At 41.0% G+C, this 27,038-nt stretch overlaps 1 protein-coding gene across 1 annotated transcript in view; it reads left to right on the plus strand.

Moving 5' to 3' along the window:
• Positions 1-945: 945 nt before the first annotated feature.
• Positions 946-27,038, plus strand: part of URI1 (URI1 prefoldin like chaperone) — a 45,042-nt gene continuing 18,949 nt past the window's right edge. Inside the window, exons 1-4 of the mRNA XM_039327637.1 lie at positions 946-1,297; positions 18,809-18,843; positions 21,286-21,364; positions 23,013-23,148. Coding sequence (XP_039183571.1) covers positions 1,226-1,297; positions 18,809-18,843; positions 21,286-21,364; positions 23,013-23,148 — 322 coding nt within the window. The 5' untranslated portion in view covers positions 946-1,225. The remainder of the gene's footprint in view (positions 1,298-18,808; positions 18,844-21,285; positions 21,365-23,012; positions 23,149-27,038) is intronic.

The following is a 27,038-nucleotide window of genomic DNA, read 5'->3' on the forward strand; positions in this document are numbered from 1 at the left end:
ATTTACTGACTTGTTATTTACGCTGCCTGACCATTGCTGGAGTTGGTATTAGCTGTGCCTAGAATCTGGGAAATCTGAGAGGTTGGCAGGTTGAGGATGATGGGATATGTAGCCTTATTTCTGCTGTGGATGATGGGAAAGGCTCAGAGGCACTCTAACTCAACTGGGGACAATATGAACCAATGTTGCATGTTGGGGAAAGGCTCAGAGGCCAATTGGCAATGATGTAAATCAAAGTCCAACATTGCACTTTGAGGCGCAGTCTTACTATGGCTATGGATGATGGGACAGGGCACACTAAGCTGAGATCAATATGAACCCAAGTCCTATGACACATCCTAGAATGCAGCCTTGCTCTGGCTGGGCATGATGGGACAGCCTCCTTAGCAAGGCCATCCAACTCAGCTGAATTTACACTCCAAGCTCCAGGCACCCATGCTTCTGCTGTGGATGATGGGAAAGGATTAGAGGCCACTAGGGACCACAGGAGTCAAACTCCATTGTTGCATCTTGGGGTGCAGCCTTACTACAGCTGTGGACGATGGAAGAGGCACAGGGCAAACTCAGCTGGACAACTCAACCTCTCACATCCTGGAGTGCAACCTCGCTTTGGCTGTGGATGATGGGACAAGCCTAGGGCAGACAAACTCAACTGGAAATAATGTGGAGTGCTGCCTGGCTGTGGATGATGGGAGAGGCCCAGCGCAGACAAACTCAGCTGGGAGTATCTCCAGCCCTGGGCTGCACCCTTGCTCTGGCTGCGGATGATGGGTCAGCCAGCCTCCCTCTAACTCGGCTGCCAGGAGCAATCCGATCCCCTGCGCGCCGTGGCCATCCCTTCCTCTCAAGAGGGCCTGGCGGCGGGCTGAGGCGGCGGGCCGGGCCGGGCGGCCGGCGGGGCTCCACGGGCGGCGAGGCCGGGCGGGGAGGCGCGGCGAGGGGAGCGGCTCTCCCGCGCGCCCTCCTCCGCCGCCGCCGCCTCCTCCGCCTCCCAGAGCGCGTCGCCCGAGCAGAGCAGCGGCGGCGGCAGGCGGCGGCGCAGGCCGTCCCAGCATGCGAGAGTGAGATGCCTGCCCGGGCGGCCCCGGCAGCGGCGCTTCTTCCCCCTCGGGCCGCGGCGCCCCGGATGCGAGTGCGAGGCCGGCGCCTGGCGCGGCACAAACACTTCTATAGGACTCGCTCGCCCCGCTGAGGCCGCGCCGAGGCCCGCCCGCCCGCCAGCCTCATGGAGGCCGCCTCGTCGCCGCTCGGCGCCCCCGCCACCCAGCTGGGCCGCCTGCGGGACTCGCACGGGAAGGTAACCCGCCGCCGAGCAGGGCCGCGTGCGGGGCCGAGCGCCGAGGGGCCCGCCGGGGGTGTGTCGCGCACGCGTGTGGCGGGGCCGGAGGCGGCCTTGCACGCCCGGCTGGGCCTCGCTCGCCATCCGCCCGGGCCCGGCTCGGCTTTGTCTCCTGGCCTTGTCTCCTTTATCGTGGCTGCCTCGCCCCCTCCTTTTCGCCTTTGATCTACTTTCCTTTTGGTTTCCTTCCTTCTTTCTCTTTTCTTCCTGGCCATTCCTATTCTCCCTCCCACTCTCCCACTCTCTCTCCCCTTTTCCTTCCTTCCTTCCTTCCTCCCTCCCTCCTTCCTTCCTTCTGGTTTTCTTTTATACTTCTCTTTTTTCTGATTCTCCTTTCTCTTTTATTCTCTATAGCCTTCCTTCTCTCTTCCTGCTTCCTTTTTCCTTCCACCTTATTCCCGTGCTTCCTATACCTATGCTTCTCTGTTTCCTTCCTTCCTTCCTTCCTTCCTTCTGGTTTTCTTTTATACTTCCCTTTTTTCTGATTCTCCTTTCTCTTTTATTCTCTATTGCCTTTCTTCTCTCTTCCTGCTTCTTTTTTCCTTCCTTCCTATTCCCGTGCTTCCTATTCCTATGCTTCTCTGTTTCCTTCCTTCCTTCTTGTCTTCCTGTTTTATTTTATCCCTTTTCTTCTTTTTTCTGACACTCTCCCCTTCCTCCTTTATAATCTATTACCTTCCTTTTCCCTTCCTGTTTCCTTCCTTAATTCTCTCCCTGTTCCTGTCCTTCCTGTTCCTATGCTTTCTATTCCTATTCCTTCTATTCCTATTCCTATGTTTTTCTTCCTTCCTTCTCCCTCCCTCCCTCCCTCTTCCTTCCTTCTCTCCCTCCCTCCCTGCCTCCTTCCCTCCCTTTCTCCCTCTTTCTTTCTCCTTCTTTTTCCTTCCTTCCTTCCTTCCTTCCTTCCTTCCTTCCTTCCTTCCTTCCTTCCTTCCTTCCTTCTCTCCCTCCCTCTCTGCCTCCTTCCCTCCCTTTCTCCCTCCTCCTTTCTCCTTCTTTTTCCTTCCTTCCTTCCTTCCTTCCTTCCTTCCTTCCTTCCTTCCTTCCTTCCTTCCTTCCTTCCCCTTCCCTCCCTTCTTTTATTTTCTGTTCTCCTCCTTCTAGTCCATAATTAGTTCTTTCTTAAGTCTAATATGTTCTAAAGAAATTGGCAGCTTGTAGTTGCTTTGTGCCATGCTAATTACGATAAGACTAGGTTATAATTCGAGTAGGAGACTACTAAGAAATCTTAGAACTGTATTCTACACTGGGAACTAGTCTATATGTTAGTCTCTGTGTGTTCATGTTCATTCTGGAAAAGGCGGCAAGCCACATTGATATATTGCCAGGACAACATGGATTTGAAGTCACCAGAAGTCAAACAAGTCGGTGCCTTTTTAATAATGAGAAACGTTTGATGGGAAGTATAATACTTCGCCACTATTGCAAGTAGAATACTTTTCTATCTTGCCCTGTGCAGATCTGATTGTGGGCCTTCAGATACAATGGTAGAGATTAAAGGATCTGTAAAAGAAAACATTAAAAAGATACATTGGAACAATACTTTTGTATGTACTGAGTAGTCACAGGTGTAATAAGTAAACAAGAAAAATATAGCTATAAAGTTTCAATGTATTTGTGCCCAAGTAAAAGTTTTCATTTCATTCAGCAATCATGTGCTTGCTAATGTAATACTATACCTGTTATAGTAAGCAAGATAAAATAGTGAGTTTATGTACAGTACTTCATATATGTCTAGGGCCTACATTAGACTGTTTATTCAAAAGACAATAAACAACAGCAATGCTTGTAAAATGATATTTGTTTTTCTGAGGGCTAACATCTCAGGCATTTATTTTGGACTGAACATCAACCCCAAATCATTGGAAGATCCAAATGTGTGATTTATGTATTACTTTTTATATCTCCATATTTCTTCCAAAGGGTGAACTGACCCTGATTTTTCCTATTGATAATGAGATATTTTTGCCTATACATAATAATTGCATAACATCATGCCTCTAAGCTCCTAGCTTATCTCTGACCTTGCAGGGAATGACAAGAAGAAAAAGTAAAGTATTTAATACAGACTAGTTCTTTGAATCATTCTGATATACTTATAGACACAATGCTACAGCAATCAGTAATGCTTTTCATGCTTGGAGATAAAGTCTCCCTTTCTGGTAAGATACATGGGGACATAGCCTTAGATGGGAATATTTAACTTGATTTGTTCTACCTTAATTCATTTCAGCCATATTTCTTTATTCCAACTTCAATATTTCACTATTCCAACTTCAAGATTACTGTGTTAGCCTATGTCAGTGGTGGCGAACCTATGGCACGGGTGCCAGAGGCGGCACTCTGTGGGCACCCGCGCCGTCAACCCAGTTCTAGGCTTTCAGCTGGGTTTTATAAAACCTTTTCGCTTTAGGCCTCTGCCGCCGTGTGCAAAAAAAAAAAAAAGTTTCAATCAGTCAATTTCAACTTCTCGCGGGAAAAAAAAAGATCTTGCAAAGTTGGAATTGATTGATTGAACTTTTTAGTCCCACCCAGTCTGCCATTACCACCGCAGCCATGCCCACCCAATGGGCCACACCCACCCGGCACTTGACGATGCATAAGTGGGTTTTGGGTTGCAGTTTGGGCACTCGGTCTCTAAAAGGTTTGCCATCACTGGCCTATGTGCATATAATAGATAAAGTCCCCCTTTTCAAAACATGTTGCTGGTAGCTGTAAAATTTCTATACTGCAATACTTTTCACTTATAGTGCTTTGCATTATGTGATTATGAATGAAGTAAATTCATATATTGATGACCGTAAAAGAGTACGACTGGATTGAGGGCACTGTTCTAAATTTTGATGGGATTGCTAATCTTGGGATTAGCATATGATGTCAATCAAAAAGTTCTGGTTTATGATTATGGTTTAGTGTGCTGTACGGACCCAGTCACCGTGACTTACTCATCAAACCAAAGTTTTAAGGAACTTACGTATCCTTTGCTATCTACAGCATGAGCAGATTGTCAATGGGGTAAACTTTGTATATACAAGTATAATGTAATGCAGAACTAATTCATACAAAATACAGTAGGTTAAAAAGTATGATAGTTATATAAATGTATTATAAACTAATATATATGTACATGAATAATATTTACACTAGATAAAGATAATAGAATTGTAACTTAATTCTGATAAATATATTTTGTTTCTTTTTTGTTTTCCTTTTTTCTGTTGTATTTTTTTTTGCTGTCTAAGCTCTTTTTTTTCTTTGACGATGGATATTTGCATTATAATTTTATTTTTTCTTTTCTTTTTCTGTTATTATTTTAAATAGTAATTTTAAAAAGTATAAATCCATAGAAAGATGTGCGTTTGTTAAGTATTGGGTAGCCACAATAACTTAAATGGTGCCTTTTAGAAGGTTATAACTAGAGAAATGAAAGGGTAGGGTTGTATTTATGTGAAAATGGAAGACTATGGCTGTCTAGTAGCTGATTTCAGACTGTGAATTCAAGGCACTGGACAGATAACTGTGGTTGTTCAGATAACTGTCTTTTAATGAATTATAGGTTTGTAACAAGGTTGGGCTATTAAGTCAAATTCTCGATCATTCTGTTTCACTCAGTAAGCTAAAATGGCGGGTCTTGATAATATTGAACCCCAAATGATGGGAAAGCAAGACGGAGCCTTAGTGAACTGAAATTCATACCTCATTGGCTTCTAAATGCCTTTTAGCAAAATATTATAATATTAATTGGCTCTGAAAATTTCATGAAGATAGCTAAGATCTGGTGTTTCCTGTTAAATAAAAATAAGTGGCATTAGCTACCTTAGTTGGTTATCTTCTGTATTTTGTCAGTGCTAATGTATCAGTAAGGACCAGCAAATTTACTGAAAAAGCTTCACTACGTCAAAAGCTGGGAAATACCCAGTGACCATTTCAGACTCAAAATGTTTTAGCAATAGTGACAAAAATAACATTTAGTAATAGTAATAGTAGTAAAGTTGGAAGGGACCTTGGAGGTCATCTAGTCCAACCCCCTGCTCGGGCAGGAAACCCTACACCATTTCGGACAAATGGCTGTCCAGTCTCTTCTTAAAAACTTCCAGTGTTGGAGCATTTACTGCTTCTGGAGGCAAGCTGTTCCACTGATTAATTGTTCTCACTGTCAGGAAGTTTCTCCTTAGTTCTAGGTTGCTTCTCTCCTTGATGAGTTTCCACCCGTTGCTTCTTGTCCTGCCTTCAGGTGCTTTGGAAAATAGCTTAATTCCCTCTTCTTTATGGCAGCCCCTGAGATATTGGAATACTGCTATCATTTTTTTTAGGCTGTTGAAGTTCAAAAAGGTTAGGGGAAAATTAGGAATGAATTTGCATGTAAATCCCAATTCTGGTTTTAGGGTTTATTTTGTAGGTCAACAACTTCAGGTCTGACTGAGGTTGGTGGATCCCAGCGTTCTCTCTCTCTCTCTCTCTCTCTATATATATATATATATGTATGTATGTATGTATGTATGTTTTATGAGGTTTTCGCGGGAGTTTGTATGTAGGTCTTTGGTTGTTCGGGTTTTCTCCCGTGTAAAATTAGAAGTGTCTTGGCGACATTTCGACGAAGTCCCATTCGTCATCTTCAGGCTGGTGTTTTCAGCTCCTCGAAGCACGAAGCTGAAAACACCAGCCTGAAGATGACGAATGGGACTTCGTCGAAATGTCGCCAAGACACTTCTAATTTTACGCGGGAGAAAACCCGAACAACCAAAGACCTACATACATACATACATACATACATACATACATACAAGATAGCTGGATGCTTTAATTTCACAGTATCCCCATGTGTCTTTTAGCAGCTCTGCCATCAGAACAAGTTAATAGTACAATCTGTTGTAATCAGCTACTTTGAGGATTATTTTGGTTGACAAACAATGTATACACGTTAAAACAAAAAGATAGATGGTAGGCAACTTTCATCACCTGAATTTTCAAAGTTATTTTCAATGACTAAAAAAAAAAAAAAGTCAAATTACCTTACATAGCGAGGAGTTCTGTTTCAAATAATTGTTTTGATTTTATAAATCTGCTACAGCACGAATGCTTTTTATTTTGGAGCTCTGCCCTAACTCAAAACCACTAAACTGGTTTTTGTGTTTTATTTCTTTTAAATCAAATCACGTTGGAATCATTTCTTGAAAGGTTCCCCATATGTTTACTGCTGCACCATCTGGACTATTTTTAGGTCATTACAATCTGTTGTGTAAATAAGTATCTTAATATGTAGCAAATGGGCTTTGTTTTTTTCCAAAACGTTGAGCCTGTGTGTGTGTGTGTGTGTGTGTGTGTGTGTGTGTATGAGAGAGAGAGTGAGTGTGTGTTTTGTGTGTGTGTGTGTGTTATAATATATATATGTATGCATATATATGTATGTATATGTATGCATATATATATGTATATATATGTATATGCATATATGCATGTATATATATGTATGCATATATGTTTGTATGTATTTGTGTTGTGTGAATGCATGCACCTATTGGGAAGGGGAGCAAAGTAAAATTAAATCTGAATTATAACTCAGAAGGGAGCCTTGCCCATTTCATTTTGTCTTCCAGCCATCGTAATTGGAAGCTATCTTGAGTTTCTTCACCATGCTTGCTAATACGGTATTTGATGACATGTTGGTAAATGTACGAACAGACGTTGCTGGAGAAAAGAGTTTGCACTGATATAATTTTAAAGAAGTGGTAATGGGATGCTCAATTCATTTATGCAAACCAAACTTGGCAGTTGCTGAAATAATCAGAAGAACACATATAGACATTGGCCCTTTCAGAAGAAATCAGTTTAGGATCTTTAGACTTGCCGAAAATATTGGACCGTTTGACTCTTAGAGCATGGCTAATCATGTTGGTGCCTGACAGAAATTGGGCATGCCTCTATTATAAGAGTACAATTACTAGAATTAACTCCTCCCAAAATTAGTGTTTTGGGAGATAATTTATACATTTCATCTTGTCTAGACTTTTATCCTCTTTAAGGACTGATGAGCAGGTGGAGCAGAAATTTGTCTCATTAAAATTTTGGTGGGTAACAGCTGATTCTCGAAGTCAATGGCATTCAAATCTTTGATGCTCTCTGAGTTTGGTTGTTTTCTTACCAGGGTTTCATTAACCAACTAGGTAACATCTTCAGTACTATAAAAGCAATCCCCACTCTCTTCTAGCTCTGATGATGTTACCTGGTTGGGTAACGAAATGTCTGCAAGAAAACAAACATATTTGGAGAGCACCAAGGACCCCACAGTTCAACCCTGAGCTACAAATATTATCTTCTATTCCTATCCATGGCATGGAGTGGAAAATCATACTAAAAATTCCTGATATATGACATTTCTTTACCTTATTAAGGAAAATAAAACATTTCTGCCTATGTAGTCAGTCTCTTCTATGCAACGATTTACATGGATAGATCTATCATTGGTTGTTTCTGGCCAATTTAGATTCCACTCAATAAATGAGTTGTGAAATCTTACCGGAGAACACTATTGAACAATTAAGTTTCATTTTTTTTAAAGAAATTCTGCTTGGAAAGCTGTGGTGTTTATTTGTAGTGAAATAATTAGGCAGAGCTGTAGTTAGGCCAAATAATTTTCATCCTTGACCCAGAGGCATCTCTTTCTGTCCCCCAAAGAGTGTAAAACAGGCTGTTGTGCCATTTATTTGAATCTTGGGGAATTGGACAGCATACTAATAATAAAAACACAAAATACAAAGACCAGCAAATTGAAGTAGAATGATTGTGGCAAAAAAAAAGCAAAGATAGTTCCAATAATAATAGGCATCTTGGCTGAAATCCCAAAACATCTGGAGTACTATTTGAATACCATTGGCTTTGACAAAATCACCATCAGCAATACCAGGGATAGTAAAATAGAAGACAAAGCATTGGGCTAGATCACAAAATATCAAGGTCTGAAAATCAAAGTTGAAAGATTATGGCAGAAATTACATGTGGTGGTCCCAGTGGTTATGGGCACACTGGGTGCTATACCAAAAAATTTCTGGACGGCACTTAGTAAATCTGCACATTAACAAAATTTCTATATGACAATTACAAAAGGCCACACTGCTTGGCTGTACACATATATTACGCCAATACATTATAAAAATCTAAATTCTTGGGAGGAGCTTGATGCTTATGAAATCCAACATCAGCTAAAGAACAGGCAGCTATGATTTCACATTATCGCATATATATACTAATATGTTCTTTAAAGGTCTGTAATAAGCTCCAGAAAGAAACTTGGTTGAGGTGCTTGAGTGCTTGGCTCATTAGGTTCATTTGCTTGCATAAGAAATAATGTATTTCTAAGGTCAGAAGTACTGATCTGTGAATCCCCAAATTTGCTAAGCTAAAGGTAGCTTATACAGACTGAATTTCTCAGCGATGCATAGAGAGACTAGATAAAAGGGCAGTTGGGTAAAAGTATTCTTTTTGTGGATTGTGTGTGTGTATGTGTGTATAAAATAACATTTTTAGAACTGAGCACTTAATTCTTTTTAAAGGATTTGCACATAATTGGTAGAATTATCCTGAATAAATTTATCCCTCTTGGGAATTTTATATTCACTTCTTATTTACTGAAATAAGAACTATTAAGCTATGCCAAGCATATCTTAGCATTATGAAATTAAGTTATGGCAAGCCTTGGGACTGTGAGCTCCACATGAAAGGTGGAGTCTGAAACCTCTCCAATATGTTTTGAATGCACCAGTTTCTTCTTATATGTAAATATGTAGATCTGCTATACATTAATTGCTCGATTTAACTGCTTAATTCCATTGCGCACTATTTCATTAACTAGTTAATTAACTAGAGTTAGACCCATTTTAGATATAATGCTAAAGCATTATTTAGTTATATGCATGAGCTGGCTTGGGCTGGTGAATTTGCTTTCTCTTGGCATGGCTATAAACCAAAGATCAGAAGTCTCTAAAGCAGACATGTCAAACACAAGGCCCCGGGGGCCGGATGCGGCCCACGAAGTGGTTTCATGTGGCCCACGAAGCCATCCTGGAAACAGTGAGGGAACGGACTCCACTGCCTTGGCCCTGGCCCAGGCCAGCCGGGAGCCAATGTACAATTTTGTGGTGGCCATCTTGGCACTTGCCCCGGTGGACCATGCCTTGGCACTTGCCCCAGTCCCACCCCCTTCAGAGACCCTCAGATCTGTCCCACTCCTGCTCAGGCCCCCATAGGCACCCTTGACGCGAACGACGTAGAACTGGCCACGCCCACCCAGTAGACCACACCCACTCTATCCATGCCCACCCAGTAGGCTGCACCTACTCTGGCCACAAGGGCAACCGCAATGCTGATGTGGCCCTCAGTGAAATTGAGTTTGACACCCCTGCTCTAAAGTTTAACTGGCTGGAATCTTTTGTTATATCTGAAATGGATAAACTTTGATCAGTTTAAACTAGAGGATGGTATGCAACATTATAAACTATGGTTTGTAGTTTCTAAATGTAATAAACTAGCCAATGCCCGCCCCATTTCACATGAAAACAAAAAATACGGGTAGTTTCAAAGTAGAATGTAGATCTTTTGATCACTTAATCCTCTGTACTGTACCAGAGAGGAAACAGTGTGCAACTGGGCTTATGCATTGCCAAACCTGGTTTGTTTGGCTTTCACTTAGTGTGAACATAGAATAACCGAGTTGGAAGGGACCTTGGAGCAGGTCAAGCAGGAGACCCTATACCATTTCAGACCAATGGCCGTCCAATCTCTTCTTAAAGACCTCCAGTGGTGGAGCACCCACAACTTCTGGAGGCAGGTTGTTCCACTGGTTAATTGTTCCCACTGTCAGGAAATTTCTCCTTCGTTCTAGGTTGCTTCTCTCCTCGGTTAGTTTCCACCCGTTGCTTCTTGTCCTGCCTTCAGGTGCTTTGGAAAAATAGCTTGACTGCCTCTTCTTTGTGGCAGCCCCTTAAACATTGGAATACTTACTGCTATCATGTCTCCCTTAGTTGTCCTTTTCACTTTTCAACCAGCTCTGTAAATGTTCTTCATTTGTTTTAGCCTCCAGCGGGACTGGAGGCTAAGGCATTTTATTTTGATAATGTGTTTTAGTGAGAACCCAGTATTTTAACTATGTTCAAAACAGCAGTTTTCCCTCCTTGGATAATGGAAAAGTAGAACAGGTTTTCCAAAACGAAAGTGGAAGTTGTAACTTTATGTTATTCCTTTATTACCAGACTTTAGCTATCAAATTCAGCCACACCTTTTCTTAGAAAACACACTTTGAGATTCTAACCAGTTTTCAGCTGATGCATGTTTTACATGGCAATTGTAATCCACATTGAAGGTCGGTCGTAAGGTGCTTTTAGTACAATTTGTTCCCCGCAAGGCTGTTTGTTAGTTTAATTGTATCAATATAAAGCTGTAAACAATTGCAATAAATACATTGAAAAGTGCTATGTAAAAATTGAGCCTGCTGAAGCTCTCCGATCTTAAAAGACTTAAAAGTCTGGTAAGTTTTGCTTCAAAGAAGCATACATAATATTGTTATCTTCCTCTGGATTCACCACAGAGTTTTCTTAAGCTTGCAAAGTGCAGAATAAAATATGTATTGTCCTCTATGTATAAATTAGCACATTGCAATAAACATTTGTTCAGAAGAATATTATTTTGATATTTTGCGTGTTTTGTTTTGGGAGCATGTGTGATATGAGGGAACACACATGCCAGATCTGTATGAATATATATTCATGTATATATATATAATATATATATTTATGCAGGTCCCCTTTTATACTCTTAGGGAATAAAGATACATATCAGGACAGTTAATCCCTGAGAATTTGGGGAGGTTGATACTTTTCCAGTTGCTAAAAAAAATCTAACTTAAATAACAATAAAAAGCAAATTGAACTAATAAGAAAACACAGCAATAAATTGATGGCATTTGCTTGGTTTAATATTTTATTTTTGAATAATAACATTGATTTTTTCCCTAAGGAAAATGTGTTCCATTTCAGGAAAGGAACTGTTAGAAATATTCTAGGAAGCTGTTTTCTTTTAGATACACATTGGAATACTTACTGTATAAGTGTCTTGATGGGGAGACATGTTGAACAAATAAAAAAATTGACTTATTTGAGTTAAAACTTCATCACCCTCTTTCGTGTAACTTATCTGATCCATAAGTTACATTGGGCAGTGGTTGAATTCATGCATCACTTTAATTCATCATTTTAATCATGGTTTGTTAAAGACAGTACTTTTGATCACATATAACATTGTTCCATTTGTTCCTCAGAGTATAATTGGAATACATTCCTCCTTTTTTAAATATTGAGAATTTAAATGTTTCAGGCCCAATATTTATTTTAGATAAATCATGTTTTTTGCACAATGCCTATGCAGTTGTTTGTTTATTGGTGGGGATATTCAGGATTATGCCCCCTTGTGGTTCCTAAGAAATATTAATATAGGTTTAAAAGTACAAGCTTTTAAATCACTCGGTGCACCTCCTTTTAAAGACATGAAATTGTTCTGAAAACAAAATACGAAGTTGTTTCTTATAAGATGGGTGGTTATATAAATGAGGTAAAGAAAGAAAAACATCTTTTTACGGATTTGGTGGCCCCCAAAAGAAAAGTGATTCTTGATTTTTAAAAATGTGTTTTGGACACAATGCATGTCAGTGTGCGTGCGCTGAGTTGTTAAAATTACATGTTTGAAAAAGTAACGTTAACATTTCCTAGAAACTACCCACATATTTCAAATATTATACTATTTAAATCAACCATTGGTATTTGGAAGTTGTATGTATCATTTATGAAGAGGAAAAATGTCACACAGTATTATGTTACAGACAAAATAATGAAGTCATAATTTCTTTCCATAAGCATACTTAAACACCTAAATCATGATGCATCTTGTACATAAAGCTATTTTATAGTAATGACTGGAAGACCATGGTTTGCATTAACCGTAGATGAGTACAACATTGTATTTCTCTGAAACCAATTTGCCCAATGCCTTGAACCTCCCTCAGTCCAGCTATCTGGAGAAGGAGCTAGTAAACCTCGTTCATTTAGGGCAGAATAATAAAGTTGGGAGGGACTTGGGAGATCTTCTAGTCCAACCCCCTGCTCAGGCAGGAAATCCCATACCATTTCAGACAAATGGTTGTCCAATCTCTTTAAAAACGCCAGGACAGATGTTCATATCATGACAGCTGGAATTACCATTGCTCAGTTTGGATTGAAAATATATAACTTAATAAAGTATGCGTATATACTATTTAACGAGTGCCAGATAAAATATCTAGAAACCATTTTCCTTCCACATGAACAAGTACTTGCTTCTTGCTGCCTTCTTTCCTAGTCAATGATCTTAGTCTTCATGTCTGTAAATTATGTGCTAGAATTCCTTGGAGTGCCATAAAGTCAGACTGTAAATCTCAGTCCTTTTTCTTACAGATAATCAGATCTTTCATTCACTCCCAACCCCATCTTTTTTTCTGTTTTCCTTCTCAAATCCCTGGAGATTTTCTTCAATTCTGGTGATTCTTCTTCCATCTGAAGGGATGGTGCTTATTTTGTTAACCTATGCCAGGGGTAGGCAACCTTGACTCGTTTATGACTTGTGGACTTCAACTCCCAGAATTCCTGAGCCAGCACGGCTCAGCTTGAAAACCTCTCTTTCCCCTCAACGTGGCTGGCTCAGGAATTCTTGGAGTTGAAGTCCACGAGTTATAAAAGAGTCAAGGTTGCCTACCCCTGACCTATGCCATATTAACTAAATGAGCTTGCTATTGCAAGTACTCCACGACTTAACGACCACAACTGAGCCCAAGAATTTTGGTTGCTAAGCGAGACATTTGTTACTGAATTTTACCCCATTTTACAACCTTTCTTACTACAGTTGTTAAGTTACTTTGGCTTCCTCATTCAGTTTGCTTGCGAGAAGGTCGCAAAAGGGGATCACGTGACCCCAGAACACTGCAACAGTCATAAATAGGAGTCAGCTGCCAATAGTTCAGAAGTTTGATCATGTGACCACAGGGATGCTGCAATGATTGTACGTGTGAAAAATGGTCATGTCCCTTTTTTCAGTGCTTTTGTAACTTAGAACAATCACGATTATTAGTACCATTTTATAAAACCCTAGTGAGACCACACCTGGACTACTGCAACCAATTTTAGTCACCATATTACAAACAAGATGTTGAGACTTTGGAAAAAGTTCAGAGAAGAGCAACTAAGATGATCAAAGGTCTGGAGACCAAACATACGAAGAACGGTTGCGGGACTTGGGTTTGGCTACTCTAAAGAAAAGAAGAAATAGGGGAGACATGATAGCAGTATTCTGGTATTTGAGGGTTTGCTACAAAGAAGAGGGAGTCACGTTATTATGAAAACACCAGAGGGAAGGATGAGAAACAATGGTGGGAAACTGACCAAAGAGAGAAGCAATCTGGAATTAAAGAGAAACTTCCTAACAGTGAAGACAACAAATCAGTGGAATAGCTTGCCTCCAGAAATTGTGGGTGCTCCATCACTGGAGATTTTTAAGAAGAGACTGAACAGTCACTTGTCTGAAATGGTATAGGTTCTCCTGCTGGAACAGGGAGCTGGACTAGAAAACCTCCAAGGTCCCTTCCAGCTTCTCTTCTCTTCTCTTCTCTTCTCTTCTCTTCTCTTCTCTTCTCTTCTCTTCTCTTCTCTTCTCTTCTCTTCTCTTCTCTTCTCTTCTCTTCTCTTCTCTTCTACCCTACCCTACCCTACCCTACCCTACCCTACCCTACCCTACCCTACCCTACCCTACCCTATCCTACCCTGTTCAATGAACTGTTATAAGTCGAGGACTACCTGTACTATATTTCAGAAGAAACTGTGGCGCATGGATTGTGGACAGTTTCTTCTGATATATAGTAATATCAAGCTCATGTGTAACAAAATAAGTGGCATCGCTTCAGATGGACCAGTCTGAGATCACTCAGTTAGGACCACTTCCGGGCTGTACATACCATGTTTCCCTGAAAATAAGACCGGGTCTTATGTTAATTTTTGCTCCAAAAGACACATTAGGGCTTATTTTCCAGTTAGCTCTTATTTTGGGGGAAATTCGGTATTTAATGTGTCCGTCTGGCAGATGATCTTAACAAGGGCTTATTTTTTGGGGGTAGAGCTTATGTTACGAGCATCCTGCAAAATCATGCTAGGGCTGATTTTCCAGTTAGGTCTTATTTTCAGGGAAACACCGTATGTTGTACTTGGTCTTCTGTCGATCCCGTGGTTCGATTTTGCAGCCAAGTAAACAAAGTGCTAAGATTTCTATAGGAAATCAAGCCCCCAAACTCTCAGTGGAGAAGTCTGTTTCCTCTCTCCCATTTCTTGTTGGTCTTATTTATCAGTCATCTTTGTTTTATAACTTCCAATATCTGCTTAGTCTCAGGGTAGTTGCTGCCAACCATTACGTGATCAAAAATGCTTCTAGACACACGCAATCTTAAATTGTTGTTATTCTTTGAAGCCGGTGACTCAGTGCTGGACCCTCATTCCCTCCGCAGGTCTGAAGTTCAGTATTTTCAAGTTAGAAAAATTCCCTCCAAGATCTCTGACCTTTTGCCAGTCCAGGTAGACCATTGATCTAACTCTGGCAACTACTTTTATTCTAACAAGGGGATTTCACGTATGTTTTCTTTTGAGTCTGCCCTTCCCTATCCCTTTATGGGAGATATCAAAAGAAGAAGAGCAAAATTAAAGCGGATCGGTGTTGCCGATTTTCATCTCAGGGGTTAAAGGTCCGGGAAAACAACATATGTTCCTCTGCTCTTCGATCGATGGCTCATATCTCCCCAATTTTTTTTTATATTTAAAAAAAAAGGGAGGGGGGGAAGCATATGCTCCCAATTTACATATTTACTAATTAAAAAAAGCTTCCTGGAAACATTAAGCAGACAATCTTGGGTAACCTTTAACATTGCAGCTAATAGATATCGCCTGGAAATTTTCATAGGAGGTCTTCTAAATAATGTAAATGATTATGAATATGTAACTAGTTAATATGCAGCTACGAAAGGATTATCATGTAGAGGTTAATGAACATGCTGCACTTCACGGGTTGTGTTGCCTTTAGCACTCTGTGCTTGGAAAGCCCTGCGCTGGGATTCGGAAGGTTTCCCTGGCGCTCTTGTTCCCCCTATGCAGAAATGAGGGATTGGAGATCTCGGGTTTTCCCCTCCCCCCAAAAACAATTTTCATGATACGGAACGCGTTCCTTAATAGTTAATAGCAGTGATGGCGAACCTTTTAGAGAGCAAGTGCCCAAACCACAACCCAAAACCCACTTATTTATCACAAAGTGCCAGGGCCGCATCAGCATTGTAGTGCCCTCAGGGGGGGCACGGGGGCATGGCCCATTGGATGGCTGTGGCCCACTGGGTAGGCATGGCTGAGGTTGTCATGGCAGACTGGGTGGGCTTGGCTGGGGTGGGCATGGCCACCTCGATGTTGCTCATGGGGAGGATGCCTGTGGGGGCCGGGCAGGGTTGGGGAGATCAAGGGGGTCTCTGGCAGGTGGGGTGGTGGGCAGGAGGCCCAGCATAGATGGGGGGGAGGCATGCAATCCTAGCTGGGACTGGGGGGCCATGGTGCTGATGGGGATCCAGCTTTCCCTGCTCGGGGTGGCTTTTGGCTTGCTGGGTGTGGGCGTGCTCTACCACCTCTACTTGTGCTTGCTAGCTGGCCGCTTCGCCTCCTTTATGCTGGGTGAGGCTGTTGCTCCGGGCGGCGGCAGCGGCATAATGGACCTGCGCAAGCTGCTAGCAGCGGCGGCGCACGTGCCCACAGAGAGGGGTCTGAGTGCCGCCTCTGGCACACGTGCCATAGGTTCACCACCACTGAGTTATAGGAACAGCACTGTTCTAGCAAGTTCAGCCATGAGTATTTATTGTGGTCTCAGGGATGAATGCTGCTGGCCCCATCATACCAATGGCATGGTTCTGTTGGTACAGGTCATCCTTGACGTACGGCCACAACTGAGCCCAAAATTTCTGTTGCTAACTGAGACATTTGTTAAGAGAGTCTTGCCCCGTGACGCTGCGACTGTCATAAATATGAAGCAGTTGCCAAGCGTCTGAATTTTGATCGTGTGACCAGGGGGATGGTGCAAAGGTCGTAAGCGTGAAAAACGGTCATAAGCTAGTGCCGTTGTATCTTCGAGCAGTCACTAAATGAACTGTTGAGGACGATCTGTATTGGTCTCTTGCTTTCCTCCCAAGCCCTTGTTCATAGATTCGTTTTGGGTTTCAAAGCGATCATACCTGAATCAAGAATGTATATTGCATCGTCAGGTTGATTTTGAACCAGGATTTTTTTTACTAGCCAACCATGTTGTAGATATATACGATACATCTTAAATAACTCTTTCAAAGAGAAAGATACATATAAACCACTGGTTCTCAATCTTTTTAATGCCGCGACCCCCAATCGGTCGTAAGTCGAGGACTACTCAACCGGTCGTAAGTCAAGGATTACTCAACTGGTGCAGCACCGTTTGCAGAATGGGACTTTTGGCGGGCTCAGCAGGGCAGAGACAGCCTGGACAATTCCTATTGGCTTTTGAAAGCCAATAGAATTAGACTCTGATCAAGAGAGTCTATTCTATTGGCTTTCAAAAGCCAATAGAATAAAAGGGAATAGCACAGCTAAGGAAAAGGGGGGGAAAATGGCGGATTACGTTGTTTGGTGACCCCCGTGAAATGGTCGTTCGACCCCAAATGGGGTCCCGACCCACAGGTTGAGAACCACTGATATAAAGCATCTCTATTAATTGTATTTGTCCTAAGGTTTTAGTTTTTATATTAATGGGTTTAGGATGATAGAAGGGTTATCTATAGCTCTTCATGGGCTTAAGACGTGTGGTTCTATGGAATTTGATAAACAGAATGACATTACTTGGTTTTCTCTCTTTCTAACCTGAAAAACTATCCCCAACCATGATGCTGATGCCAATATATTAGTCATACGTAAATCTCACTGGGATCAGATTTTTTTCATCAAAGCGGGTTTGTTGATTGGTGGCTTTCTTGATATAATAAAGGAGGTACATTTAAAATGAATTCATGCATAAAATATGTGAGCTCTAGCTGAAAGGTACCGATATTTACACCCAAATATTCCGCTCTCAAAACAGGACCCTCCTGGTTTCTTCTCCTGTAAACAATTCTTGGTAGCTTTAGAGTCTGCTCTGGAAGGTTTCCCAGCTTTTAAAAAAGCTCTTCAGAGAGACTTGAGAATTAAAATGACAAGAGGGAACATTATAGAATTTGAGAAATCTTTTTAGGTACCCAAGCTCTACTCTTAACTCTTTGGATTCCACTGTTTCTGTTTCACTATTTCCTAGTTATCAGACAGATTAAAACTTAACCAAGTGTTCTTTCCCAAATTAGATTTCTAGATCTATGTATTTTTAAACCGGGCAGATAGGAGTTTACTGACGTTGAAATCACTGTTTGTGATTCATTGGAATTGTAACTTCTAACATTCCCAGCCCTCAAAGACTATATGCTTACTTTTTTTAAAAAAAATTAAAAATAATGGTTAAAGGTTTGGGATTATAAGTAGGGAGATTTGAGTGACTTTGGACCAATCATTTTTTAATTTTTTTAATCATTTCACAGTTGTTAATGGTGGGATAAAATCTGAAGAAGGAATATTATGGATATGTCCTTCAGGTGGGATGGAAATATAAAGGTTTATTAATAAAATTTACCTAATTTGCGTGGCTGCATGGACCTCAGTTGTCCAGAAACTCTATTTCTGATGTGAACGGGTAGCTGAAAATTATGGAATATAACAATTGTAATACATTTTGTGATTTTGTTTGTGGTGGCCAAATGGTGACCTTTTCATGAATTCCGAAGACTGTAACATGACAGAAGTTTATGTTTACTTACATTTACGCACATATTATGCTTTTGAAAATACGAGCCTATATATTTTTTTTAACTTTGCCAGAGTGATGCTGTGATTTAGACGTCCATTAGTCTAAAAATGAAATCGTTTTAATGGGTTCTTTTAAAGAAAACAGACAAGCAAGTCCTTCATAAACTATGTTTTGTTTGGTTTTTGAAAAGGTCATGGAATTGAAAGCAGATGTGTAGATTGTACAAAAGACTAGCCTTATCTTGTATGGTGCCATCTTGTTATGGAGCGTGCCTTGTATCAAAATCTTGAGTTGAGGATGCTCTAATTTATTCTGTGGTTATCAGTCTGGATTAGGGCATCGTGATAAAGTATGCTGCTTAAGAATGAACATTCCTGCGCCTTTGGGCTGACAAATAAAAATGTATAGCCAGACGCTACTAAATCTATAATGCTGCTGCTCTAGTTTCTAAAACATTGACTTTGCAGCTGTGTGCTTAGCCTTCTCTTTTTCATGAGCAGTTATCTGTTTTAATGACAGGTGGTCACTAGCTGCCAAGAAAAAATCCAGCATTGGTAAGTGAAAAAATGTTTGATTGCATGCCTAAAATATCAATGCAAACAGCTTATGTGTGCTTTAGAAAAGCACCCTGCATATATATTCTTTAGAAAATTAACCAAATTCATATAATACTGTATTCCGGTGCATCATTTTGACTCTGCTTGGCTTATTAAATTGCACCCGTTGCACTGCTTATGTTATTGCTTTAATTCACCACTATAATCATGCTTTTAAAACCTGCACCTCTTTAAAAAAGACATTCAGTTATTCTACATTCTTCCAGCTTGAATAACTACATAAAAAGTCTTTTAAAAACTCAGTGAACTCCAATTCCAACCATTTATTTTTTTCTATTGTTCCAAGAAATTTTTAACAGCCATGATTGAGTATTTAAATGGCCTTGAGAGACTTCCAAGATAACTTCATAAGTCCAAGTTTAGATTATCGGGTCTGATATTTACAAAGGACTTTTTTTTTTTCACTTGAAAGGTAGTTTCAGTTTCTCCAATGATTGTGAAAGTATATCCTCGTTTTAAGCCTTAGATAAACTTAAGATTTTAGAGGAACACTTAGCCCTTAAAATATCACTCGGTCTTCTCTTTATTGCTTTAACGTGCTGCTTTTTTTTAATTAATAGAAACAGCTTAAATAAATAAAAGTTTCATATGGCCATCTAATTGGAAAAGGGACATCCAAAGGTAAACAGTTGTTTATGAGTTATTGAGAGGTAACGCTCCCTCTTAACACGTTCCAAATTATGCCACATCCATGCTGTGTTTGTTGGATTTTACGGAAGGAGCAACGGGAGCTTTCTTGATTATTGTCTGCAGGGTTATTGCAAAAATCATAGCAACTGCCCCCTTCAGTGGAGAGATTAAACTTTTGGTTATACACCATCAAGCATATAATATTTTAAATTTATTTTAAGAGGCTTTTTCTTCATGCCTGAAAGACCTCTGAACAAATAATTTATAGTTCAGACGTATCAGATGTTTGGTTTTGATGAGGAGGGGGCTTAGTTGAAATGCACATAAGCTGCTACCATAAGGAGAAGAGGGAGGCTTAAGGCCATCTAATGCTTATCATATTCAGTTGTCACCTTTGGTTTGTTAAAAAAAAAAAACAGTTTAGAGCTAATATGTTGTTCTACTATTTAAAATCCAGAGGCTGCATTGATTTCCACTAAGATGGATATTATATTGGTGTCTATTGGTGCTGCTGGAATCAAGCTTTTTTTTTTAAAACAAAACAAAACATTTTTGTACTGCTGCAGAACCTTTATAATGAAATCTGATGTTCAGATTTCTCCACAGGGAGCAGCACTGCTCTCCTTTTCTTCCCAGCTGATGTTCTGAGAGGTTCAGCTGAGCCCCCAAAGAAGAGGGGCTTAATTTTTGGAAGCCATTTCACACATTTCCCCATCTTTCACTTCCACTTCCTACCTCAGTGCAAGGCAGTAGATAAGGGTCTTCAAACATGGCCCTTTGATGACTTGTGGACTTCAACTCCCAGAATTCCCCAGCCAGCCAAGGGCCAAGTTTGAAGACCCCTGCAGTAGATCCTACAAAGAAGGGCATGGAATTGATTCGCTGTGAACTGTTTCTTCCTTTATTCTGGTTTTGCTGAGACAGAATGAGAAAGCCCATTCAAGTGTACGTCCTATGAAGAGTCATACAAAGTGGTTGAAATCAAGATCAGGAGTATCCAACCTTGGCAGCTTAAAGACTTAGGGACTTCAACTGCCAGAATTGGCTGGAGAATTCTGGGTTGAAGTCCATAGGTCTTAAAGTCGCCGAGGTTGCCTCCCCTTGATCTAGAGGCTGCATTGCAATGTTTTAAGAAACAGTTTGCGGGCTTGGAGAATATCCCTTGATAGAATTCCTTTCATTACAGATAGTTCTCGACTTACAACCATTCATTTAGGGCAGGGGTCTTCAAACTTGGCCCTTTTATGACTTGTGGACTTCAACTCCCAGAATTCCTCAGCCAGGCATGCTGGCTGAGGAATTCTGGGAGTTGAAGTCCACAAATCATAAAAGGGTCAAGTTCGAAGACCCCTGATTTAGTAGTGGCAGTTCAAAGTTACAATGACATTGAAAAAAGTGACTTATGACTGTTACAGCATCCCATGGGCACCCGATCAAAATTTGAACGCTTGGCAAGATGGGGCAAAATTCACTTAATAACTGTCCAGCTTGGGAAGGGTAATTTTGGGAATAATTGCGGTTGTAAGTTAAGGATTACCTGTACTCACAGACATCATATTTACAAAAAAGATGGAAAAATGCCCCAGAACTTCCCACCCTTCCAACCCAAATTACTTGTGGCAGTTTGTCACCATAACATGTAAAGTCTGGTTCAAGTCTCAGCTTAGAAATGTGTGTAATATATTTCTATGTTCATAAAATTAATTAAGATTTAGAATTGACAGTATGTTTGTCTGAACTTTCCTGTAGGAAGAAGGTTGAGAGTGACTATGAAGCACTTCAGGACAGACTCAGTACGCTGCCAGACAAACTTTCATATGATGTCATGGTAGGTACAGTTTAGTATCTGTCTCTTGCTTGCTTTTATGCCTCATCTTGTGTGCTTATCTTTCATAGGCATGGTAGTCTAGAACCAACTAGCAGATTTGAACACAGGCTATCTAATTCTTGATCGCCTTAAACAAATATATGTGTAGCAGAAGGGGCAGAGCTCGGGAGGCAGAGTTAAATGTATCAGCAGCTTAGAATCATTGCATTCCCACAAGCACTCCAGGTCCACCTCCTCCTGAATCCTAGTGACCCTTATCTGCTGCTCATTTAGGGTTGAACTTTAGTTGACCAGAGTCACGTGTATAAAACAAGGTAAAGGAGAGTCCCTACGGATTTTACTCCGCTAGTCATTGCCGACTATAGGGGATGACGCTCATCTCCCTTTCAAAGACATTGAACCAGTGCTGTCCAAAGACATTTCCGCGGTCATGTGGCCAGCATGACATCACAGAGTGCTGTTACCTTCCCACCAGAGTGGTACCCATTTATCTACTTGCCTTTGCATGCTTTCAAACTGTTAGGTTGGCTCACCTCATCGTGTGGTGCTCGAGTCTCAAACCTGCGCTGCTGGCTTTCCATCCGACAACCCAGTGTCTTAACAGTTGAGCTACCATGCTACTTCTTGTGTATAGACCTGAATAAATCTTCTAAAGCTGCAACTTACCTGTTGTCCTCATTCTTTGGATCTGATTCTGGCATTTTTTCCTTTTTGGGCCTCCCAAAATGTTGACAACGTACTATGAAGTCTGCCCTATTTGATAATATTCATATTTGGTACTCATTTTATGAAGTCTGTAATTTCATTTGCAATAGACAACAATTTCCTGTGAAGCGAAAGACAAAAAAAAAAAAAAAGCTTTTAAGTCTTGGTTATTGATTATATAAAATAGTTTACACTGAGAGAATCTTAATTCGGGAAAAGTTTTTATTCTGGCGAGAAAGCTTGTTGCTTAGAAGTAATTGCTTGGGTAGCATCAAGCATATCGGAACATGATTAGCTCACTAGTCAGGACTTGGTGATAGAGATGATCTGTGAAATGTGCAGTTAGATGATACACTGCTAGTCTTCTTGGCAAGTGAGATATACATCTAATTAAGAGTTTTGCAAAATATATCGAACGACTCTGAGATAGTTATGAAAGCACGATAGATTTAATTAAATGACACAGGTACTCCTTGCCTTACGACTACAATTCACCCCCAATTTTTTGTTCATTTGTTAACCTAGGTTTTGTCCCTTTTAAGACCTTTCTTGCCATAACTGTCAATGAATCACTGCAGTTGTTAAGTTAATAACACGGTTGTTAAGTGAATCTGGCTTCCCCACTGACCGATGGTCGCAAATGGTGGTCACGTAAACGCAGGACACTGCAAGCGTCATAAATACATGCCAGTTGCCTAGCCCCTGAATACCAATCACGTGACCGTGGATTGCAAGTGTGAAAAATGATGATCAGTTACTTTTGTCAGTGCTGTTGTGACTTCTAACGGTCACTAAATGAATGATTGTAAGTCAAGGGCTACCTGTAGTCCTTTCTTTTTTGAAACATTAAGGCTTGTAGCATGAAGGTAGAACTGCCCACAAATGAAATTTCTCTCCGTAGATTGTTTTTCACTGCCTTCCTTTTCTGTTGTTACTTTGATAGGTTCCTTTTGGTCCTCTTGCTTTCATGCCAGGAAGACTTGTGCACACCAATGAGGTGACAGTTCTTCTTGGGGACAACTGGTTTGCAAAATGTTCAGCAAAACAGGCCAGGGGTCTAGTAGAACACAGGAAAAAACGTAAGTGTCCTTCCTAGTTCTCGATGACAGTCAACTAAAGAGTAACATACAATCTTAATCTGAGCGTCTTCTGATTACAGCGGATTCTGATTTCTGCGGGATTGAGGTTTTTTCCCGTATATTCATTGAATATTTATTTGAACCCTAAAAGTATGTTTTATTGTCTTAACCAATTAAAATATGAAAACTTCAACTTTTGAGCACTACTTTGCAATTGAGCCGGTGTGTGTCAGGATGTTCTAGTGAGACGATGCTGCAAATGAATTCACAAAATGGCTGTACTGATTGCATTAACATATGGTACTGTAATATTACTCAATCGTAAATTGCAACAGGCAGCCTTCAATACAAATATTGGCACCAGTCAAAATTGACGGCTGGCATAAAATGCCATGTTACGAGATAAGGCTTTTTACATTCTGTTTCTATCTATGTTTTGTTTAATATATTACTTTTTCATCTTACAAATGATTAGAGGCATTCATCAGGTATTTTCCCCTATTATCTAAACTGTTTCTAATTTTTCTAAGATTTCTTGGGTTTTTCTTTCCTTGGAAAACATACCATGGAGATGTAGTTGCTTATGGTGATTCTTCTATATTTTTAATACTTGCTGTGACTTTTACTGATTTCAGTTTTCGGTGTATGTTCTTAACAGCTGTGGGTTGATTTTACAGAAGTGAACAAGTAATGCATTTATCAAAGAAGAAAGGAAGATCTTAACCGTTTTCAGTTATGAAGCTAGCTTTATAACCACAGTGATCCAGTTACGGCACACTATATATATGTATTTTGTATTTGTTTAGGTATGTATGTAGAAGGGGAAGACACAATTCAGGTGTGCAGTACATGGGCTATTGTCTGGAGTCCTTGGTGCTCTTTGATCTTGGTTGTTTGTTTGCAGACATTTCATTACCCAACTAGGTAACTTCATCAGTGCTAGTGAGTGGAGTGTGCAAACCCCACACTCGCAAGCACTCAAAATGTTATATAGTTGGGTAATGAAACATCTACAAGCAAACAACCAAGCTTAGAATGCCCCAAGGACTCTACAGTTCAATCTTAGCTACAAATATTCTCTGCATGGGCTATATTCTCTACCTCTTACCTTGTACATTCTTAGGACTCAAGGAGAAACATCCTGGTCATGAAATGTCCAGGAAAATATAAAACACGCTAACATATTTTCCCTTTAGAATCCTAATAGCTACGTCACGCTGGCATTCCTGACATCCAGCCCTGTTCCATGCCAGGAACTGGGTTATCAGGGCAGATCGTAGAATGCAAAGGTAAGCCACAAATGATGTACAGTTGTAAGCGTTCAACCTCATTACAGGTGTTCCTCAACTTACAACCATTCATTTAGCGACCACTGGGAGTTACAAAGGCACTGAAAAAAGTGACTCAGGACTGTGTTCCCCCCCCCCCCCACACACAAACACACACTTGCGACCGTTGCAGCATCTCCGTAGCCACAAGATCAAAATTCCGATTCTTGGCAGTGATTCCCCCTGGGATGGCCTTCCGACAAGCAGAGTCAATGGGGGAAGCTAGATTTATTTAACAGCTGTGTTACTAATGTAACAACTGTGGCAAGAAAGGTCATAAAATGGAGCAAAATCCACTTAAGAGCCATGTCGCTTAGCAACGGAAATTTGGGGGCCCAATTGTGGTCGTAAGTCGAGGGCTACCTGTAACTGTCTCCTGTCTCTTCCTCATTTGTCCCCGTGTGAGAAATGATGTTTTGCTTTAACACCCTTATCCTCTAACAACGGGTTGGCAAAGATGGGTTGGCAAAGATCAGATGCTCCCTATAGATGCAGTATTGCCGGCTAAGGCATCTGTGTATTACCAAATCACCAGCCAGGTGCATGGAGGAAATATGTCTGTTGCCAGACACACCTTGTTTGCTGTGGTTCCGAAAAGGGCAAGAGTCCATTTCCCCCTTCCTGGTGCTGAAGCAGAGGGTGGACTGGGACAGCAGAGACCACTTGGCTGACAGTACTGCACTGTCACTTGCACACCTTTATACACATTTATTATGCCTTCAGGTCTAGGTAGAGTTGCTTATGACTCTCTCTCCATCTCTCCTGCTAATATAGGATACCTCCCTTCTGTGGTGACCACAAGGGACTGCCAGCCCTGCAACCAGCAGCGATGACCAGCAGGCTTCCAGTTTTTCTAGCCTGGGGAGTGCTAAGCAATTTTCTCCTGCAAGGCTTCTGCATTTTTGCAAGCTGCACGATAGATAATGATCAAGCAGCAGAAAGAGTTTTCCAACAGGGAGTTAGTGCACGAGAAACACAGCAGCTGCTACTCTTGTCACCTGTGTCACTGTTTTCCAAAACACAAGTGTCTGGCTGGAGTGAATAACTGGCACTCCTACATGTGTGCGTGCGTGCGTGTCTGTCTGCCATTGCCTTTGAAGATCTCCGTTTGCTTCTGAATGTGGGTCTTTGAAGGGGCTTTGATTATTTTAATAGTTCTAGCTATGTGGAATTGTTTGCAACTCTGTATGTACGATGTGGTAATTTAAAATATAGGAGCACCGTGTTGATCCTCTCTCCTGATGTTAAAGCTGAATGTGATTGTTATGCATTACATTGTGTTGTTGGAATACTCTTGAAAATCAACTAATAAACCTAATTACTAATAAACAGAGTGACTTAGTCATGTGTATGCAGTGGACACGTTACTTTACCCATCAGCCTGGTAATAACTCATTTCAGTTGATCTCAAGAGGGAGGTGAAAAGGTGGATAGGGAGCTTAATATGTTTAAGTGATACCATCTTGGTGATACCACCTTGACTGCACGGGTTTTCTAGGAGGGAATATTTTGTTAGGGTATCCATGCAAAATGAAGGATACTGTCAGAATTGACCACTATGCTGTTGCCAAAATGTAACAGTAACAGTATAATAGTGTTGAAGAGATCTTGGAGGCTTTCTAGTTCAGCCCCTTGCCCATCCTGGAGACCCTATACCAGAGGTTCTCAACCTGTGGGTCGGGACCCCATTTGGGGTTGAACGACCATTTCACGGGGGTTGCCAAACAAGGCTGTCCGCCATTTTTTCCCCCTTTTCTTTGGCCACGCCCCTGGCACCCGGTGATGTATAAGTGGTTGGGGGGTCACCACAACATGGGGAACTGTATTATGGGGTCGCGGCATTAGAAAGGTTGCGAACCACTGCCCTATACCATTCTGGACAAATGGCTGTCCAGTTTCTTCTTGAAAACCTCTAGTGATGGAGCACCCACAACTTCTGAAGACAAGCTGTTCCACTGATGAATTGTTCTCACTGTCATGAAATTTCTCCCTAGTTCTAGGTTGAATCTCTCTTTGATAAGCTTCCCTCCATTACTTCTTGTCCTGCCCTCAGATGCTTTGGAGAATAGCTTGACTCCCTCTTCTTTGTGGCAACCCCTCAGATATCAGCCCTATCAAATCACCTCTAGTCCTTCTGTTTGTTAGACTAGACCAGGGGTAGGCAACCTTGGCTCTTTTATGACTACCCAGAATTTCTGAACCAGCCATGCTGACTCAGGAATTCTGGGAGTTGAAGTCCACAAGTCATAAAAGAGCCAAGGTTGCCTACCCCTGGATTAGACATGTCCAATTCTTGCAACAAGATTCATAAGCGATTGCTTCCCATCATGCATTTATATAGTATTGCTAGGAGGGATTTCTAGGATGTAAAACTAGACCAGTTCCAGACTCGGGGGATTTCTCCTTTAAATCTTGTGCCCCTGCTATGATTGGTAGTCCCTGATTTGGGTACTAGGGTCATAGTGCAGAGGCATATAATTCACTATGTAGCCGATTCCTGTTTTTTTCTGTGACCTATTGTTTGGAAACCTCTTGTGACATTAGCAGTCTAGTGCATAACAT

This window comes from Crotalus tigris, unplaced genomic scaffold (genome assembly GCF_016545835.1).
Source record: "Crotalus tigris isolate CLP2741 ecotype Arizona unplaced genomic scaffold, ASM1654583v1 scf7180000024362.2655971311:6658466, whole genome shotgun sequence".
Taxonomy (NCBI): Eukaryota; Metazoa; Chordata; class Lepidosauria; order Squamata; family Viperidae; genus Crotalus; species Crotalus tigris.